Source organism: Cryptomeria japonica, chromosome 5 (genome assembly GCF_030272615.1).
Source record: "Cryptomeria japonica chromosome 5, Sugi_1.0, whole genome shotgun sequence".
Taxonomy (NCBI): domain Eukaryota; kingdom Viridiplantae; phylum Streptophyta; class Pinopsida; order Cupressales; family Cupressaceae; genus Cryptomeria; species Cryptomeria japonica.
This window is the reverse complement of record NC_081409.1, coordinates 585,853,142-585,874,681: the sequence shown is the minus strand read 5'-3', so window position 1 is coordinate 585,874,681 and position 21,540 is coordinate 585,853,142. Positions and strand designations below refer to the sequence as shown.

Below are 21,540 nucleotides of genomic sequence, written 5' to 3'. Positions count from 1 at the left end.
GTCTAGGCAACGGCGCCAGATGTTTGCCACATACGGGTAAACGTTTAAATGCAGAAAGTAAATGCACAGAACATAATGAGAATATATTTAAGAACCAGTCTTTGTATTAATCCAACTGTCTATGTACATCAAGTGCTTATAACATCACACCCAGATACGACTATCATGATGCTACTTTGAAGGAAAGGAATGCAATATATAGTACCCAAAGGGGTGCGACCAACCGTTGCGTCCAATTGCCCTTCGGGAAGACTAACTGACTGCCGTAACCCATAATTACCGACGACACAATAACATAATACGACAACATAACATAATGATTATTCCTGACAACACCCTCAACCTCATTTTGGGGTTACCCCCGAACCCCCATCAAACTATAAGTCTAAGCAAGTGATAGGCCAATGATGAATCTTGATCATAAAAATCTACATAATACATATCCCTTGTTGCGAATCTCTGCATATTCGTAGTAAAAAATTTATTATGGTTACTACATCATCTAGGACCTACCTTAGACACCTTTCTAGGAAGGATGCAGGCTCCTCTGAGTTTATAGACTTCTAGTTTTTGTTTTGATATTTGTTTGAAACTTTTGATGTCATGTATTTCATATTCCACGAGTTTTGTATACATTTGACAATATTTATATATCTAAGTGTGCTATTTCCTTCAGCTACAATTTGCATTTATACTTATGTGATCGATGTATACTTGTGTATGCGATCAAATTAGCTTCTATTTGATGATGTTATTGTGTCTTTAAGGTTTATTTAATAAAGGGTGCATGAAACAAGTTTTAAATCCTTAAAAATATCTAAATTTCTTGGGTTTTTCACTTTGCCAAGTCTATGTCGAGTCTCAAGTCGAGTCATGCTTGCCGAGTCTGAGCCGAGTCCAAGTCTTGTAACTTTTATAATAACAGAACTCTTCTCCTTGCTTGTTAGAGCTCTAGAATGATGTCACTGTTGAAGATGAGTAGCATACATGCCAATACTTCAGCATCTAATACTAGGACCGATCTCAAAGTATGTGCATTGTCAATCATTGTGAAATAGGGAAAACAAAAAGATAAACACATTGTACGTCACCTCCAAGTGACACAACAATCTGGCATATGAGACACCTTTTATGCAAGCATTCTACAAGGGGATTTTTTTTCCATTTACCTTATATTGTTTTAAGGTAAATAACCCTAGCCCCATTGGAATTGAACATGTGGCTTGCATTATGGAGTACACATACTTTCACTTGCAGGTGAACTCAGGCTGTACGGTTCTGGAAAATTCTTATTATTTCTTTCTGTACATTCTCTGGTTTGTGAATCACTCTTGTGCATACCTAGATTGTGCCTGGAGTCTATTTCTATGTCCATTTCTCAACAAATCTGACTGATTTGTAACTTGTGTTATACTGGTTCAAGCTTATATTTATAAAAAAGGAAACACCTGCGTTTGAACTTAATATACATGCTTTCGACACATGTTCAGTTCATCACAGACTCATAAGATAAGCAATTCTTTAAAAACATTTTATTCATTTACAGCTAAGGCACTTGTCTTTTATAAATTTGCACTAAAGAAGTCTAGTTGAAACTGATTTACTAAAATGCATTCCAAGTTATGAAGGACTACAGCTTAATGAGAAGTGCTAAAATATTAATAAATTTCATTCATTGTCTATCTCTTGTCGTTGACCATTGTAGACCTTGGGTGTATCTTTATGTTATTTCTATGGTTTTCTGCAGATAGACTGCCTGTAATTTTGGGAAGCAAGGATACAATTGATGCTTGGTTGAATGACCTCTCTTCGTTAACATTTGACATGGTTACTCAACCATATGAAGCATCTGATCTGGTATAAAATGAGCCTTTCATACTTTCCAAATACATGAAGCAGGCTCGTCATTGATTCAATAGTTTTTATTAGCAATTTATTCTATATAATTTATTTGAATTGATTGTCATAAGCACCCCATTTCCCAAGGATAATTAAGAGGAATAACCTTGTACTCATTTACAATTCAATGTGTATAAAATACCAGTTTGACTTTTAAAACTTTGAAATTTTCAAACATAAATGCATGCTTCCACACATTATATCAAGGATTGGGTGTAAATATGCTTCTTGAAGATACTTTTAGAAATGTGGGAAAATTGACCATTTGACTTCCAACTTTTTTATTTGTGGATATAGAAAATTAAGGTATCAAAGTTTGTGGATTTTTAATTGGTTACGTTGTTTGTAGCGCTAGATTAAAACAAAATCTTGATAAACTATGAGTACATGTGGAAATGGAAGCACCAAAGGATGTTTCAGGAATATAATTGATTTTGGGCCATATTGGATACTACAATGTTTCCTCAAAAAACTTTGCCCAAATTTCACACCCATTGGATGTATTAATAAGGAAAATAGTTTTGTTCATATGCTTAGACAAAGAGGAACAGGTATTTAATGAACAAAAGCTGCAACTTATAAGCCCTCCTATCTTCTCATATCTACATTGGGATAAGGAATTTCACGTACATGTAGATGCTTCCAGTTTTGCCATTGGAGCTACATTGGTGTAGGGGGGGGAAAGAGAACCACTCCGACAAGCAGATGCCAACCTCTCGGGGACTCACTAATTGGCCTGTCCACTTGGGATGAAAACAAAGCACAAAGCTGTCAAGTGCCCCGTAGATAACATGAGATAGGTCACAAAGATCTTTTGAGGACCTTGGTTAGCTCTCTACTCGAGGACATGCACAGGTCGTGGGTGATAGTGTGATGCACTATCGTCCTATATGGATAGAGTACAGAGTTCCATATAGAAAATACAGTGTAATGGATATGTGTTCCAGATGAATTAAAGTAAACTAACTTATAATGGAAAGCAAAAAAATGACTATGGATATGCAAATGAAAGAGAACTGAACAAAGAGAAAGAAGCGATCTTACAATTGGTCCTCAAATGAAGGTTCTAGCATTTCATTAGAGACAATGTACGGATTGTCCTTGAAGATGTTGTACAATATGCCACAAACGAGGAAGACATACCTGTATTTTGCTAGATTTAGAGCTAGGAAGATGTTCCTGTACAGTGTGGAAGAGCTTTTCTATGATTCGTACTTGTACACTAGAATAAGGTTTTTGTACGGCCAAGCAGTGTCGTATGGTGAACTCAAATTGCCAACACCACCGTACATCTTGAAGAGGACAACGATGTCGTACGTGCTGAATGGAAATGCACTGGCGTACCGGGTGAAATGGATATCATACAGGAAATTGTTGTACGTGAGAACATGCGGAGCAATGTCATACAGGTATGTGTCGTACGGTTGGAAGCTCAATGCGTTGATGTACGGTTTGAGGTGCTGTACGAGAAAAACTACATGCCATACGGTTGGAAGCTCAATGTGTTGGCATACTGTTTTGAGGTGTCGTACGGGGAGGACTACATGTCGTACGTGGTGAGGAGAAGATGGCCTTACAGTAGGGGCAACTTGGTGCCGAATAGGAAAAATGGAAGATTGTTATATGGTATAAGATGGAGACCACATGTGAGCAGTCCAATGTCATTGTATGGTGCAAAATTTGAATTGACATTTCTGTGCCATATGCAGTGAAAACAACTGTGGAGTTTGTACTGAATAATATATCCCAAGTTGTACTGTAGAGATTGGAGGTCATACAGATAAAACAAGAGGTTCTCTTGACAATGAAAGTACCATACGAGGAAGAACTTGCTATGCACAATGTGCATTATTTTTCTCACTCTAGCTCTCCATTCAATTTGATAATTTTCACCGGCTCCATTATTTTTTGCTTTCCATTTCGCATCCTTCCTAATTCCTTTTTCCTTTTCCTATGAATTTCCAATGAAGTTGATTTCCCTTGATAGTTATTAAAATGCTCCACATTAGATGTTCAGCTCTTAGTACTATGGAATGTATCATTTACAATTTTACATACTTTCCTTGGCTGCTCTTCATCGAGAGTTTTGTCTTCAAGAAAATTGTATGTTGGCGAAAATACCTTGTAGTCCTCCATTTGCTAGTGGAATAGTCCATTCAAGGAACTTATCTCATCGTTAGAGCAGTCTTCCAATTTGAGCACCCCTTCGTCGTTGGGTTCCATGTCTTTCCTCCCTTTGTTCATACCTAACTCTCCACTCTTGGACTCTAAGTCAAAGGATGCCAGTTCTTCACTCACTGCTTGGTTCCTCAAGTCGATGACGTACTTCCATCACTCTTGATCGAGAGTGTGTTCCACTTCCAATTATGATTTGCCTTGGCAGTAATCAACCATCTCCTTTTGAGGAGTGCGTCGTATGCCTTCTTGTACAATGGCATGACTATGAAGTCCAAGAAAAAATGTTGTCTCCCAATCTTTACTTTTGTGCCATCAATGTTCCCAATGGCTTAATGTTGTGGTGGTCAGCACCTACCGAGTGGAAGGTTGGTGGCCAGAGTTTCCGCTTTCCCAGTCATTTCAAAGTGTCCTCCGCTAGCACATTGCCGAGCCTCCGTCGACGATGGTGTTTGCCAACTTTTGGCCCATTATTTCCCTCTCGACAATAGCCGGCTTCCTCCCAATGCTCATCGTCAACAACATTGGATCACTAGCGTCATTCCCTTCAGGTGGTGGTTTTCTCGTCAGTTCCTCCTCTTGTGGCTTACATTGTTTTTGGATGATTGTTTCGTTACCGTGTTGCAATTGCCATTCTCAGTTGCGGCATAGTTTGAAGAAGGTCTACCACCTTGATGGGTATGGTTGTCTATAGCACTTGCCGAACTATGTTCTTCTCTGACTCCCGCAATGACGTACTTGCAGTTCCATTGGAGGTTACTTGTTCCTTTGCCAGCACTTCTTCTACTTTGGCTCTGGCTTCTTCAAGTTGTTCCTTCTTCATACAAGCATCCGAGTACATCGCCCTCTTCATTTGTGCTCTTGTGATTGCTAGAATTGCCTCGTCTTGTTCCTCTACATCCAGCATATTAATACCCTTTTGCTTCAGCAATCAATGTCTTCATGATTCTCGGGTCGACACCATTTGCACAATAGTTGTATATTGTCTTTCTTATTTTGGCAGCCTGTCGCAAAGTGTCCCTATTCGCTACATTATTGGCACTATATCATAGGACACCCTCTAGAGTCGTACTGTATTTGATTTCGCTCTCATTGATTTCCATGATTGCCTAGCGATACATTTTGTGGTTTCGATGGGCTAGACTCCCCTTGTGTGAAGAGTACTTGTGTACTTCTCGTTTTCAAATTGTATGGGCACTCCTTGATTGAATGCCCCAGCACTTGGCAAATATCACAAAACATATTTCTAGGACAATTACCTTTTGTGTGCCCCTCGTTTTTGCATTTAATACACCATAGTTCATTACTTTCTTTACTGCTTCCTTTCTCGGTCTTCAACTTGTTCATCATTCTCAACATATCCCGCCGAAGGGCTCGTACGGTTTTGGATTCTTTGTCACTGCTACCTTCGGTGCTCTCGTGATCGTTGGTCTTCCTCTTCCCTCAGGAGGAGGTTTTGTCATCACTCTCGATGTCCATTGCCTGATCATAAGCATCATTGTATGAGGACGGAGGCACTACTTTCTTCTTGCGCAACGAAGAGATCAATCTCTCTATGAACCACCTCTTCTTCAACCTGTTGACTGGCTAGTTTTCCATCTTGTTCAACAATTCTTTGAGCCTACAGTTGTAAGTACGTACATTCTCATTTTTACCGTACTTGGTATTATAGATTTCTACTACAATCTTGTTGTCATCCCTTAGGAGTTTGAACTCTTCTTCGAATGCCCTCTTTAGATCAGTCCATCCCACCTTGCACTTGGCATCGAGGTCTATGTACCAATCAATGGCAGTTCCTTGAAGGGTGGTGGGAAATGCCTTCAGCCAATAGTCTTGGTCATCTAGGCCATTCACCTCCCATATTGCTATACATGTTTTGCAATGTCGTACGGGATCCTCTGATCCATCCCCTATAAATTTAGGGAGTTTTCACTTCTCCTGGGTGTTCATCATTGTTTTCACTTGGAAGGTACCGAAGGAGTCTTCGGCTCAGTTCATTGGCGAGGGACAAGTTCCCGCAAATTGCTTTCTTGCTTGCTTACTCCCTTTTGTGTCGGACCTGGGGGACTGTTCTGATCGTTATGTTTCGATGCTTTCCCCGCACTCTTGGCCACACACGTGTCCTCTACACGTCTACCTCCAGCGTCCCCAACACTTCGGGTACTTCCAGGTTTGTCAGACTTGGGTGGACTGTTCTGACCACCACGTTTCGGTGCTTTCCTTGCACTCTCGGCTACACGTGCATTCTGTACACATCCACCTCTAGCATCCCAACACTTTAGGTATTTCCAGGCTTTGACTCGTCCCTGTGCTCCCTTCGATCGAGGGTCGGCGAATCACCTTGGTCTTGACCACCCTATGGCCTCTTCTCACCTTTATTGGGGTCTATGGACATGAATCACCCAAGGCTGACTCGATTTCTTTTAAGACAACGACGCCAAAATGTTTACTCCCTACGATGTGGTTTCTTAGACTACCAGAAGTAAACAAAAAGTAACAAGTACATGAACTAATAATACAAATGATTATGCATACCAGACGCGGCAATAAAATATATCTTTTATTCACACATTCAATTATTATAGAGAAGAAGACCAAAGATAGTCGGCCAAGGATTACAATTCACCCGGCTATACTGTCCTCCCTTCCTTGGTGGCACACAACATATTTAACGGACCTGATGGTTACGGAGAGGTACACAACCATCATCCAAATGACACATTAACTACCCGAGAGTAACAACCCACTTAATATAAACAATTAATACAATGGCAGATAACAAATATTATCAAAACATAACAGTAGGCATTTTATGCCGACTACAATCCTTAAATGTGGGTAAGAAAGGAAGATTGTGTGGACAGAATAGCATGTGTGAATGTGAAAGATATAAAAGATATTTAATTTAGATTTACTTCTAGTGAAATGAAATAAAAATGAAAGTACATATGTGAAGGGTTGCCTCTCTTGGTGAAGAGGTATGCTAGAGTAGTGCATGAGAAGATGTATAAGAAATAATAAGGATTTAGTGTGAATGAAAGTGAATAAGGAAGAAAGCTGGTAACTATGTATATGTTCTTTGAAGACAATTAATTTCTTTACCAGATTTTAGAGTGGCTGGAAATGAAGACATTTTAACAGGCTTAGAAGAAGATATTTGCAAGTGTGTAGTGAAAAGTATATGAATAAAGACATATCATATATACATCAGATTTAGAGAAGGCTCTTCATATGAAAAATTTATCACAGAATAAAAGGAGAACAGTATAAAGAACCTGTTGCATAATTAAGAAGGCAAAGTGATCATGTTTGACAGATTTGTGAAGACTTCATAGCAGATTTATGACGGTCATCTAGCAGATCGAAGGAGTTATTTATAACAGATTTATGTGTTGAGGTTGGTGCCTCATTTAGGTGGGCTTGGTGCTTCATCTTGGTGGGTTGGTGCTCACTAAATCAGAATTGGGAGTTGGTGCTTCCAGTGGGTTGATGCCTACAAATATTGTTAAAAAACTATTATATAAAAGCAATAATTTGTCGTGGTTTTCTCCCATTTGGGTTTCCACGTAAAACATTGTGTTATGTGTTCTTTCTATGTGCAGGCTTGTTTGGAATCTAGTGAGTAATACTATCATTGTGTAAATTGATAAAAACAGTTGTTATACTGATTCACCCTTTCCCCTTTCCCCCTCTCAATATAACCATGCACTCTTCAAATAGGAGAACTAGGAAGTAGTAGAGTAGAATAGATTAGAGTAGGAGACAAGGAATTGTTGCCAAGGCTATGTTGGAAAAAACATATGATTTTCATTGAAGATATGGCTGATTTTTGTGTGTTTTGTTTCAATAGATTCTACTTCTCAAGTTTTAGATTTGTTTAGATGGAGTTGATTAGTTGAATGGAAGATCTTATTGTTGATTCACGGTGAAACTTATATGTTCGTACCATTTGGATTTTGTTGACTGCAAATTGTAGAGCATGGTCAGTCTGAACTCATATTGAAAGCTTAACTTCAATTGCTCTATACTCATTGTTCATGGTGTGGATGTGCATAAGTGATTTGAAAATCATTTGCTTACCTTTTGGAGATTGCACCATCTTTGTGTAGTTGTTTCCTCATGGTGAAGCAAACCTTGGTTGGGTTTCATCAAGTCATTAATCATTTCTTGCATTAATAGGTTTTAGATTAGATTTCCTATCCCTTTATCCCTTTTGATCTTTCTTTGTCTGAGGAATTAAGTTAGTTTTTAGTTCCAACTGTTTTGCAGAAGTGTAAGTCCCTTTGTGATACCAGCATATCGCATCGTTTCTTTGAGTCTATCTAATTTGCATGTCAAGACCTGGCTAAAGAAACCTTGGGGTAGCCTTATTTGATCACATTGTTTAGAATTTGAGGTTTCCTTGTTCAAGAGAGGATAGAATACTTAGTATTTTTTTCTGTGTTTGAGGTTTCATAAAAAACACATCAACAAATCCTTTTTGTCAAACCTGACAATAAGGCTCTCAGTGAACTCTGCATATAAAGTAATATGGTTATGTCCCATTGTGATCATCCCATGATACTACCAATCATGAGCAATACCATCTAGGTGAATAACAACATATTTGATGGCCTCATCTTTTGGCATGAGATTAAGCTGAAAATGTGTCCACTTTTTGCACCCAAGCTTTTGTTGAAGTCTTCCTAGTTCCATCATAATAAGGAAGGGTTAGTTTCCCAACCTTATTTTGCAAATCATTAATGTTTGTTCTTCCACTAGCACAAAATCTATGCTTTAATCCGAGGTCCATGTAATCTCTAAAGGATATTGCAGCTTGAAAATCTAGGTCTCCATCTATCTAATCTTGCAGAAATTGATCTTGCATATCATTCATTGGGTCATTATCAACTTGAGGTTGGAGTCTGGGTGGAAAAACTGGCATAAGAAGTTTGGAGTTAACCTACAAACTTTTTTAATAGTGGTTAAGAGGACAATTCTAAAAAAGATTTGCATTGGAGTTGTTTAAACCCTAGTGGTTGGACGATACATCTTTATTATTTTTCTAACTTTTTCTACATGTGCCTCACTTTTTTTTGACATTTTTCATTTCCCTATCGTTAACACACATTTATTGCTACCAATCTATTCGATTTATTTGCAAATCTTCCATCGTTCTCTACCCTGAAGCTCCATTACAGGTAAACATTTTCACTACAAAGAAAATTTGCAATCCATTTTTTGCTCTTATTAAACTTCCACTGTGGTTTATTTATAATATCCTTAAACTCTTCCTCTTATTTATAGTTGATATTTTCCTTTGGCTGTTTGCAATTTGTGGACTTACATATTCGTTGTTTTCATATAATTCAGGTTTACATTAATAGACTACTACTTTTTCTAGATGTTTAGCCTTAATTTGGGCTTTTTACCCCTTTCTTTACCCTAATGCTGATATACTTGTTTGTTAGCTATCTATTCAATCAACTCAAAGTGGTGAGTACCACTACAAGATAAGATTGGCTTTGGCACCCTTGAAATCAAAGGATGTTTTGATCATTGCATCAGACAGTGCCACTCATAGCCTCAAAAGTTTGTATATTGATGCTCAAACACTTACACACAAAATTGCATCTCTATCCTTTGTCACGTTGATGATCTCAACAACAACTTTTGGGAGACTTGTTGTAACTAACTTAAAGGCTCTGATTTTGACAGAGTTTTTAACACCTGCACTAGGGTTTAAACAACTCCAATGCAAATCTTTTTTAGAATTGTCCTCTTAACCTACACTAGGGTTTAAACAACTCCAATGCAAATCTTTTTTGAATTGTCCTCTTAACCATTATTACCGCCATTGTTTGCAACATTATTATTGTTATTGTTGTTGTTATTGACCCCAAAATGAAGAGCCATCATCTCAACCAACTGAGTAAGATGCTGATTTGTTTCCTATGCACGACGATCTACAACTTGTTATCCCCTAACCAATGTGTCCAAAAGGTTCATTGCACATTTCCCTTTTGTGTCTCTATCACCCATATTTCTGCTTGTTCACCTTCTGCCGCTATGTTTGGGTTAGATTTGTTTCTTCAGGTGTTATAATTATGTGTGAAAGGTTGATGCTCAAATCTAGATATGTCACTATCCATTTTGAACCCTTCAGGATAGCAAGATACACTACTCTGATACCACTGTAGTGAACACCCTTTTTTTTTTCTTGAGGTTTTTTGTTTTGCTTGAAGATGTTTAGATTGGAAGACAATACAAGGAGATATTGCAGAGATAATAATATTGCAGCATTGTAAGAATAAAAATATATTCAATATTCTCCAACTAAGATATCAGTTCTTGGCAAAATGGGTTGGGTCCGGGTCCTGGTTCTCTCTGGGTTCTCCTTGGGTTCCACCCGGGTCCTGCCTAGGTGGTTGGGTTCTCTATGGGTTAGAGAACCCAGCCACCTGGGCAGGTACCGGGTGGAACCCAGGGAGAACCTAGGCGGACCTGGCAGAACCAAGGCTCATGGGTTCCCAAAAACAGGGCCCATGGGTCATAAAAACACAAAAACCAATTAAAAAACACCTTTTAAAATATTTTTTTAACATCTAAACCCTAATTTCGCCCCTTGTGATGCATGATATATATATATATATGCATGATATATATATGTGTGTGTGTGTGTGTGTGTACGGACGTACCTGTACCCAAGATTTTTTTTTTTTGCCGAATCCGCGAATTTGTACCCATACCCGAATAGGTAACTTAGATCTCCAAAATAAAATAAACCCACAACTGGAATTTTTTTCAGAATTATTACAAATCTTGGACAGCAATATAAGACCAATTTTAACAATACCCAAAAACTCATATTGCATTAAAAACACATTTCCAATATACCCATTTGCTGATTTTCACAAATAACTTTGACTAATGTCTGAAACCAGCTAATTGGCATCACAAGCTTGGATGCCATAGTCTACAACCAGCTTCTTTGATCACAAAATGAATGTCACTGGAATGAAAGGCTCTAGACATCTCCTCAAACAGCAAAAGACACCTCCAACTTGGGCACCAAACCTTTCAAGCCTTCCCATGCCCAGCTCACAATGGTACAATGAAGCTAGCTAAAGGAGATAATATTTTTAAATCTCTTCAATCTGCTCCTTCCTTTGTCTTCACAAAATTTGCTTTTATTACAAAGCTCAAAATCGAAGATACAAACTAAAATGTCAAACATTGAAGCCGAATGTGATTCTTGAATGAAACCACCATAAAATCTGAGGTAGGATCTTTCACCAACAAAGTAAATGTTTTTTGCAAGGGTTTTCATCCTCACAAAGCCACAAGATGAACAAGTTCAATCCAACAAAGTTTTGTTTTCAATATCTCATCATACATAATACAAAATGAGCTCCAAAAATGCCTTATAAAGACCTCCAAAAGTCCATGCCACTTTTAGGGATTTACACTCGTAATTTAATTTAACTTCTCCTTATGTCTCCCAAATTGGCACTCACTTCAAGTTGACCACTTTAGTTAATTTAAATACAACTTATTTGCCTTAGACGCCCACTTACTCGTTTATTAAATTGAATAATGCTAAGGTTAAATATTTGATTTGAGACTCTTTAACGTTATGTAAAACAATCGCTTTGGACCACATCAACTGCCAAAATATCATCAACAAATGCATTTACTGACATTCCAAAAATAGAAGTACTACCAATTGACCAAGTTGATGTCTAGATTGTGACTTACTAAAAATAGTAAAAACAGACAAATTGTTCGAATCCCCTCCAAAAAAGGTCATGACGCAAATTGAAATATCCCGTCCAAATGGTGACTGGAAACAAGGAATATTTTCTGCTTGGGCTGCATGTTATGCTGTTCTGAAACTGTGTGTTATGCAACTTTGGTATTGCGTGTTATGCTGATAATGTTTTCAGATTTGCAGTGAAGACTAACACACACAAATATTACTAAACAAACAACCTATAGATGATCCACAAGCTAACATTGATCAAAACAACTTGACTCCTATGATTATATTTCAAACTCAACATCAAATCAAGTGATGACAGCATATGGACATTTTATCAAACACTTGTCTTATGTCCTCAGAAAGATAATGAATTGAGATGCAAACCCAAAGTCCTCCTTTATTTTAGACAAACATTTCATTGACAGCTATGATAAAGACTGCTAATCAATGAGTACATTGACTGTCATAAATCAGATTTCTGAGTACATAGGAGACTGCCGATATACTCAAGCTCATAGACTGAAAACACTTAATTAAAGCAAGTTAATAGAAACCTGATTCAAATCGCCTTCAAGGAGCATTCATGGATTGATGTCTCGATCCCTTCACTATGCCTAATCGAGCCTCCCCTAAACCGCCCCTGCTGCTGTGAGGTATGGACTGTGAACAAAATAAAGCAGCCGGATCTCCTTAAGACTCCTTCAAAGATGATCGCCTCACTTGCTAAGGAAGATCGTCCCTCTCAATGTGAAAATTGGAAGCCATATGCACAAACCAAAAGCCAAATTGAAGGTATGTACCTGTCTGGTCCAGTTTCCTGATTGGAAATGTTTAGAGGCCGAATTCCTTATTTAACCCCTTCCAAAATACCACTAAATGGATCACCTTACTCCCTTAATCAAGTCACTAACTTAAAGGTGATGTTTGGATGCTCCAATGATGCACAATGAACAAATTCATGGGTTAGGAGTACGCAGATCAGTTTTGACTCAGACTTGGAATATTCCAACAGCAACTTAAACCACCTCCAATTTACATGAAACAAGATCACATTATACTTCCAAACATTTTGCTGATATCCATAATGGGGTTCGATGCTTAAATGCTGAACCAGTGATGTAAAACTCAGCGATTTTCTGCAAAACTTGCGAGCCCTAATTGGGCACGAGGCACTCGCAGGAAAACTCGGCGCTTTTTTCGTGTTTTACTTGCCAAAAATTGCATTTACCCGTCCAAAAACGCGGTGGTAAAAAACAAAAAAATATATATGTCGCAAAAGCAAAAAAAACGAAAAATCTATTTCGCATGCCATTTTTTCGCGGCGCAACGACTGGTGCAAATATTCACGCGATTCCTCCACGACGGCGACACAAAAAATCACCGATTCCATCTGACCAGGGCAGTAAAAATTCGTGTGATAAGGTTTCGGATCCAAACAAGGTTTTTTTCCTATCATTAAATAATTTATTACACTGCATTTTCAACATTGATAATTAATTTAACACTGCGTTTTTTAGATCTTAAGAGTTAAAAGACTGTTATTTTTTAATAATAGTGTTATTGTTAAAAAAAAAATTAATTAGTTTTACACTATTATTTAAAAATAGAAGTATTAAATAACAGTTATTTAATATTGTGAGTGTGTTATTTTTTAAAAGTAGTGTTACTGTTAAAAAATTAATACTCTTATTTTTTAATAAGAGTTAAGACTGTTATTTTTTAATAATAGTGGTACTATTAAAAAATTATTAACAGTTTTAACTATTATTTAAAATTAACAGTGTTAAATAACAGTTATTTAATACTGCTATTTTTAAATAATAGTGTAAAACTGTTAATAATTTTTTAACAGTAACACATTAACACTATTATTTAATAAGTTATTTAATAACTTATTAACACTGTTAATTTATAACTTTATACTGTTAATTTTTAATAATAGATTATTACAATTTACAGTGTTGATAAGTTAATATATTAAACCGTTATTAACACTTAACACTGTTGGCTCTCTGTTTTGCAGCTTGCTAGGTTCCCTTCCTACTTTGCTAAAGGCAAATGGCTTCTATAGGCAGAAAGAGAGACCCTTGTTGGAAACATGCGATACCAGGCAACAAACAAGGAGAGGTCATTTGTATCCATTGCACTAAGCTTATGAAAGGTGGCATTAATCAACTCAAATATCACCTTGCAAAGATTGAATGTCGAGATATCAGACCATGTACTAAATGTCTTGAAGAGGCTACAAGGGATGCAATAGTAACGCTTGATGCATATGATCAAAGGAAGGCAACAAAAAAGAGAACATCAGAGGCAATGGCAGCCCCAAGGGTAGATTTGAGTTCTACAGGCTCACATACAAATGTGGGGGCATCTAGTTCTTCGCTTGGGCCACGGATATGAGGAATAGGAAGTGTGGGCAGCCATATGGAAAACTACTTTGTTCCACGTAACACTCCTAGTGCACAACTTGGATTGCTAGGCACTACATGGAATAAAGAGGCTCACCAATAGGCAAAGGTGGCGTGTGCTAGATTTTGGATCTACAACGATATTCTGTTCAATGTTGTTTCTAGTCCATATTGGGACCATTTGGTCATCGCATTGACTGTGGTAGGTAAGGGGTTCAAGTCCCCAAGTCGTTATGAGATGGGTGGGCCGTTATTGCAGGATGAGGTCCAAAACACTCACGCATTAGTGGAAGAGCAAAGGAGTATTTGGGAAAAGAATGGTTGCACCATTCTTTCTGATGGGTGGACGGATGGTAGGAATAGGACTCTCATCAACTTCCTAGCTACTTCAGGGGGATAGTTAGTATTTTTAAAATCAATTGATGCCTCCAATGAAGTGAAGAATGCAGAGACCTTGTGCAACATGTTGGATGAGGTGGTGATGGACGTGGGAGCACGGAATGTCGTCCAGGTTGTGACTGATAATGCAGTTGCATATGTGGCAGTCGGCAAACTTCTAATGGCTAGGCATCTGACATTATTTTGGAGCCCTTGTGCTGCCCATTGTCTTGACTTGTTCCTTGAGGACATAGGGAAACTAAGTTGGGTGAAGAAAGTGGTTGAAGATGGAAGGAATATCAGCAAATACATCTACAATCACACATGGGTCTTGAATCTTATGAGAGAGCACACTGATGGTAAGGATCTTGTGCGATTGGGGGTCACACGCTTTGCTACCAATTTCCTCACCTTGCAGAGCATACTAGTTGCATTGCCCAACCTGAAGCGGATGTTCATGAGTGAGAGATGGTTGGGGAGTCCTTATGCTACAAAGCTTGAAACAAAAAAGGTTGTGGTTGCCATTTTTTATTCTAATTTTGCCAAGATGGTGGAGGAGATCATCAATGTAAGTTTCGAAACTTTTATTGATGATTTATTATTTAATTTTCTAATATTACAATCTGCTGATTTTGTTAATTTTTTTATATCTAGATGTTGGAACCATTGGTGAGGGTGCTACAAATGGTGGATGGGGATCATAACTCCATGGGATATTTATATGAGGCTATGGATAAGGCCAAAGAGACGATTCAACACTTGTATGGGTCAAACAAGACCAAGTATGAACCCATATGGCGCATAATTGATCGAAGGTGGAACCATCAACTCCACCAACATATTCACGCTGCTGCCTACTTCTTGAATCCCAACTTTTTCTACTCCCCGAGTTTGAGAGCAGATGTAGAGGTTAAAGTTGGCCTTGAAACATGTATTCAGAGATTAGTCGATGATGAGAACCTTCGAGACCTGATACTTGATGAATTGCAAAGCTATAAGAAGGCCATAGGGCCATTGTTTTTTTTAGCTGATTGCAAACGTAGGACAGACACCCTACAACCAAGTTAAAAAAAATGTTTAATTTTATTTTACCATTTATTTCTCTCTTTAAGATTTTTTAAATCTTTACAAGTTATAAATGACATTTTTTATCCTTGCAGATTTGTGGTGGGAAGATTTTGGTGCCACAGCACCTAATCTTCAAAAACTTGCCATCTGCATATTATTGCAGCCTTGTAGTGCTTCTGGTTGTGAGTGCAACTGGAGTGTTTTTGAGGCCATCCACACAAAAAAGCGCAATGTTGACTCAACAACGCTTAAATAATCTTGTCTATGTGTGCTACAATCTTCAATTACATGAGAAGAAGGTGCAAGGGCAAGATTCACATGAGGCACTTGACTTGGATGACATTGATCCATATGCAGCAGAATGGGTTGCTGCTCCTGATGATGTTGATAATGATTTGGATCCATTCCTTACTGATGAGCAGCTAAGTGAGTTGGAGAGGGCAGGAGAGGAATGGGATGCGGAAGTGGTAGCACGTGAGGAGGAGGAGCACGAGGTTGATCATGCAACAGAGGCACATATTGAGGATGTTGTCACTACTTCAGCAACACCCCCCCAGCGGCAACAATCTGTTTTGAGCTTTAGTCGTAGGCGCAATTTATGATTTCTCATTTTCATTGATACCAAAACTTGATATGTAAACAGAATTTCAGAGGTTGTTTTGTGGTCTATTATGACTCTATGACTCTATGTCACTATGATACATTGATATGTATTGAACTCTAATTCGTATGTTGCACTTGTTTTTTGGTTTATGCTATGTATTTAACTCCAACTTTGATTTATATATCATGGAAATCAGTATATGTTATACAAATTTGGTGTAAATGTGTGTTTTTGAATAATATTTTTAAAAAAATGTATTTTCAAATGTTCAATAAAGTTGCTGAGTATTGCCGAGTTTTTCCCCGAGATTTTAAAAAAAATTGGGCTTGCGAGTCATTGCTGAGTCCGAGTTTTTCAACTATGTGCTGAACAATGGGTGAGATCGTGGGGTTGACTCAAACCTGGAAACCACTGGATTTTCACACCAATCTGTCTTCAATCAGCGGCTAATGAAATCTCCTTAAGTTCCCAAGCTTGCCGATACCTCCAATGTGTTATGCTGCATTTATTGATAACATAGGACAACTCGTGGTAAGGTAGTCTGATCAGATTATGCTTCAGACATGGATTCACACCTGAAAATTCTCACAAAGCTCTTCCAATCACTCCTACAAAATCTGCCGATTTCCTCCACAATGCTGATCAAGGATTCTATGATGCTGAATATAACTTCCAAATAATATCTTCAATGTAAGCCCAAGTAAATTGGCCTTAAGCCAGCAATGAAAGCTCAAGTGAGATGACAGAGATATCACCTCCTTAACGTAGCCCCTTGAGAGATCTTTCACTCTCTCAGTTATGCTTGCCAATGGGGGTTTCCGTTCCTAAAGACCAAAATCTGCGGACAGCCCTTGGCTCCACAACCACAAGAAGATAACAAACAACTCATGATTAACCATGTATTCTCCTCTTCTATTTATTCTTTTCATAAGTCATCACAAGATTCCTTCTAGAAGATGAGGTAGGTAGACTTTATTATTTCTTAAGTGACTTTTTTATTTTTTTTATTTTGTACTTAAGTCACTTTATTATTTTATTACATATGCACTTTATAATATTATATTATAATTAAAGTGCACACTTCTCATGATACGTGTTATCTCCTTATTTTGCTATAAAACCAAGTAGAAATAGAATGTGAAGCCACCAATTTCCACCAAGTCGACCCCCTAAACAACTCCTTGGCCTACGAGGGTCAAATTATAGGCCAAATACTTTTGCGGACCGATCCTCATGAAAATGGGGACATTACACAAATCTCAACTAACCTAGCTCAATGCAACACCTGTCATTGGCGAATTAGCTAGATAGACTAGTCATCGAAACCCCAATGAGTTCCCTAACTCTAACTCATTAGCCTACGGGAACCCGCTGAATAGGCTAATAATCAACATGGTGATAGTGCTTATGAAGGGGATATTACACCAAGATCAATGGTAAGGATTGTATTTTTGTTGTGGTGGATAGACTCACTAAATATGCTCACTTTATGTCAATGCCTTTTGAGTTTGAATTACCAGAAATTGTTGGTCTATTTTTTGAACAAATGTTTGTACTTCATGGTGTGCCAAAGAGAATTGTAAGTTATTCATTAGCACTTTTTGGCAAGAGTTGATGAAATTGGCTACAACAAAACTTGATTATAGCACTAGCTATCATCCTCAAACATATGGTCAAACAAAGATTGTAAATAGATGGCTTGACGGCTACTTGAGAAACTATGTTTCGGGGCAGTAAAAGGCATGGGCAAGGTGGGTCACATTTGGCAGAATTCTTTTACAACAGTACATATCATATGAGCATAGGTATGACTCCTCTTAAAGCTTTGTATAGTTATGAAGCTTCGACATTTATGGATTTGGTTTTTTCTGATTTTAGAGCTCTAAAAAATTTTGAGCTGGCCAAAGAGAATCAAGATGTCCTTAAGACACACAAGGATAATATTCAGATTGCATAGGAACAACAAAAGAAATATGTTGATCGCCATCAAGTTGAGAGGTCTTTTGAGGTGGGAGACATGGTATTTTTGCGTCTTCAACCTTATAGACAATCCTCATTGAAAGTAAGTGGAACGGAAAATCTTAAAGAAAAGTTTTATGGGCCTTTTAATGTGATTAAAACAATTGTTGAAGTAGTATATGAGTTGGAGCTGCCATCTACAAGCAAATCCACAATGTGTTCCATGTGTCATGCCTCAATAATGCTCTTGGATAGTAAGTGATTCCTTCTACAAAATTGCCCCCTGTGAATGAAGGTGCTAAGTTGATACTCATTGCTGAAACAATTTTGCAAGTAAGAGAGAAGAAGCTAAGGAGTAAAATCATTTATGAGTATCTCATCGAATGGAAAAACTTGCCTTTGGATGATGCAACGTGGGAAGGAGAAGAGATTCTTATGCATCCTAGTCTAGTAATGCTTGAGGACAAGCATTCTTTAGTTGGGGAGGATTGTGATGTCCCCAACTCAAGCCATGAGGCTTAATGATGCATTGGTTGTCCTTCTCTTGGATTACCGAAGAGGAAGAGGACTTAGAGCATTATTGGGTGAGTGTTAAGAGTCTTTGGCTTGTTCTGAATTCTATTCTAAAGTTGTGGGCACGTCTTTTCATGCAACTTAAGTGCACTCGAGTGATTTTAAGTATGCAACTTAAGTGACTCTTAGCCGATAGACTTAAATTTTTTTCTCCATATTAAGTTTAATGATTTATGAGACATGTACTTTAAGTGATTTTATTAAACATGTGCTAAAAAGTTCAAGCGGGGTTTGGGATTTCAAGGAGCCCATTGGCTCACTTCTAGGGGTTTTATTTGGAGCATTGGATTGAGTTTGCAATGGATCTATGGCGGAGATTAAATCATTCTTTTGGGAGTCATCACATAACATTTTAGGGCTCTCTCAAAGCTCATTATGTGATTAGCTTTTCTCCATTGCTGCTGCAATCTTTGGCTTGAGGTCTGAAACCCTTGAGTACCCTTAGTTTTAGAGAGACATATGGGCTCCCCCTAATCAAAAGGGTGTGTTTTGATGTAAGGGCTTTGGTCTATGATGCCCTTGCACATCTTTTTTAGAACTGCATTTCCCTATCAGGTTTGGAGACCATTTTGGAGGTGAGATTCAAAGCATAAGAATGAGATTTGGATAATCTACAGTAATGTGTCTTCATGTTTCTGAGCACCATTGACGCTAACAACAGAAAGGGCAAGTGGGACACAGACGTAGCATTGTTTTTTGGGGTTTTGGCAAGGGCAGATAGGGTTTTAAGACATTTATGAGGTATTTGTGCCTAAATCTGCATACTTTTAATCATATTCGTCTCAGAAAAATAAGGAAAAATCAATGAAGTCATTTCTGAAAATTCTGGGCAGATTTAGAGTGTTTCTGTAACTTTTCTATACTCAGAAATATATTGAAATTTGTTTAAATTATCAAAAAATCAGATCAATTATCTTCGTCTAAATCTGAGTTTGTTGAAGGATATCTTATTTGCAAATAAAATTTCAGAGTTTTCTGTTGCATATTTTTGGGAATATTGTTGTTTTTCCTTTATCCTTATTTGGGGATATTACAAGCAGACAGCAACCAAAAGAACAATATGTCAATCTTTATGTGAGGAAAATTGCTCAAAGGGAAGACTGGTTCTATTGATATGATGGAGCCCATTTAATACTTTATAGTTTATATGATGTAGGTCCAAACTCTAGACAACTATGCATTTGTAGGGCAAGCCATGACATTGAAACTATGGATTACATCATACTTTTAATCTAATATTCAGTGACGCTCTCATTTTGGAATTATCCTTCATTTGGAACCTGAAGTCTAGTGGGGTGACCATGGTTCTGTAATTTTATTCATTCTCAGTCAGATGTCTTTCATAGAATCTTCCGATACAATGTTTCATTTTGCATAAAAATTGCTACTATATATTTTTTCTGTAGTGCATTATACATGTCATGACTCTTATTTGTCCTTAGATCTGATATCACAGCAGTGCAATAAATGCATGATATATACACAACACATTCTTCCCCTTACATAATCACATATATAGAATACAATTTTCTATACCCATTATCCGACATGGTATGTTTGTATTACTTATGAAGGAATTGTAAATGTATTGTAATTTCCAATTTAATGGACAAGTTATATGCAGGATGGTGTATTTCAATTTGATATTATGTCAATGACACTAATATTGTTATCTTTCTTTTTACTGCAGGTAAGGAGAATGAACATGTATCGATTTCAATGTCATCTCCTTTGATTGGAATGATGTATAAATAGTAGGGTGGCCACGATCAAGTGGCACCTTGATCGGACATGTCTTTTAGACATGTCCGACCAAGATGTCACTTGGTCGTGACCCCTACTAACAACACCCAATTCATAACTAATCGGTGCTTCAATCATACCCGATAATGCATCGGTATCTTTAATGATAACAACGTGTATAACATGCCCGATGATGAATCGGTATTATCGCTGATGATAATAGTGCTTAATCATATTGATTGATATGTTAATGATAATAGCGCTTAAACATATCCGATCGATATCATATGTCTTTTGTTAACTGTTGCAGATATATAAAACATACCCGATTATGAATCGGTATCAAAGCATATGGATTAACATAAACAATAATTGTTAGCATTATATGCTATCGGGTTAATACCCTGATAGTATATTAATGCCGATATGAATCGACATTAATATGCTATCGGGTTAATAGCCCGGATAGCTTTATAGATTGATGCTTAACATAGTTAAGCATGTCGTCAATCTAATCCAATATCAATATCATAATTGTGACCAATGTTATAGTCTGATAAGCATGAAATGAGTAAACAGAATATAGGAGATTACTGAGTTAGGAGAGTCTTATCTTGCAGAGGCTACTAATGCATTAACACTCCCTCTTAGCTTTTGGAAGATAAGGTAACCTGCATCACATTTCTTTTTCAAAATGTCAGTCTCCAAGAATATATATCATCTATACATATAATATGAAGTACCATCAGAACATAGGATACAAACATAAAACATTATCCTAAGTATGTGACATAGGGTACCAACAATCTATGTGATATAATAGATTCATCATTTTATTATGACAAGATATCACCTAAACATGTGATATCAGTATTGCCTAAACACGCAATACTGAGGATAAACATATGAGGATGGTTAAATTCTCATCTTATCCAGGTTGTGATATGTGCACAAACATTTCATACAAATGTTTTATCACAACAACATCA

The 21,540-nt window shown here is 37.4% G+C and overlaps 1 protein-coding gene across 1 annotated transcript in view; it reads left to right on the top strand.

Annotated features, from left to right (window-relative positions):
- Positions 1 to 21,540, top strand: part of LOC131029527 (uncharacterized) — a 262,593-nt gene that overhangs the window by 218,496 nt on the left and 22,557 nt on the right. Inside the window, exon 6 of the mRNA XM_057960031.2 lies at positions 1,748 to 1,857. Within this exon, the coding sequence (XP_057816014.1) occupies positions 1,748 to 1,857 (110 nt within the window). The remainder of the gene's footprint in view (positions 1 to 1,747; positions 1,858 to 21,540) is intronic.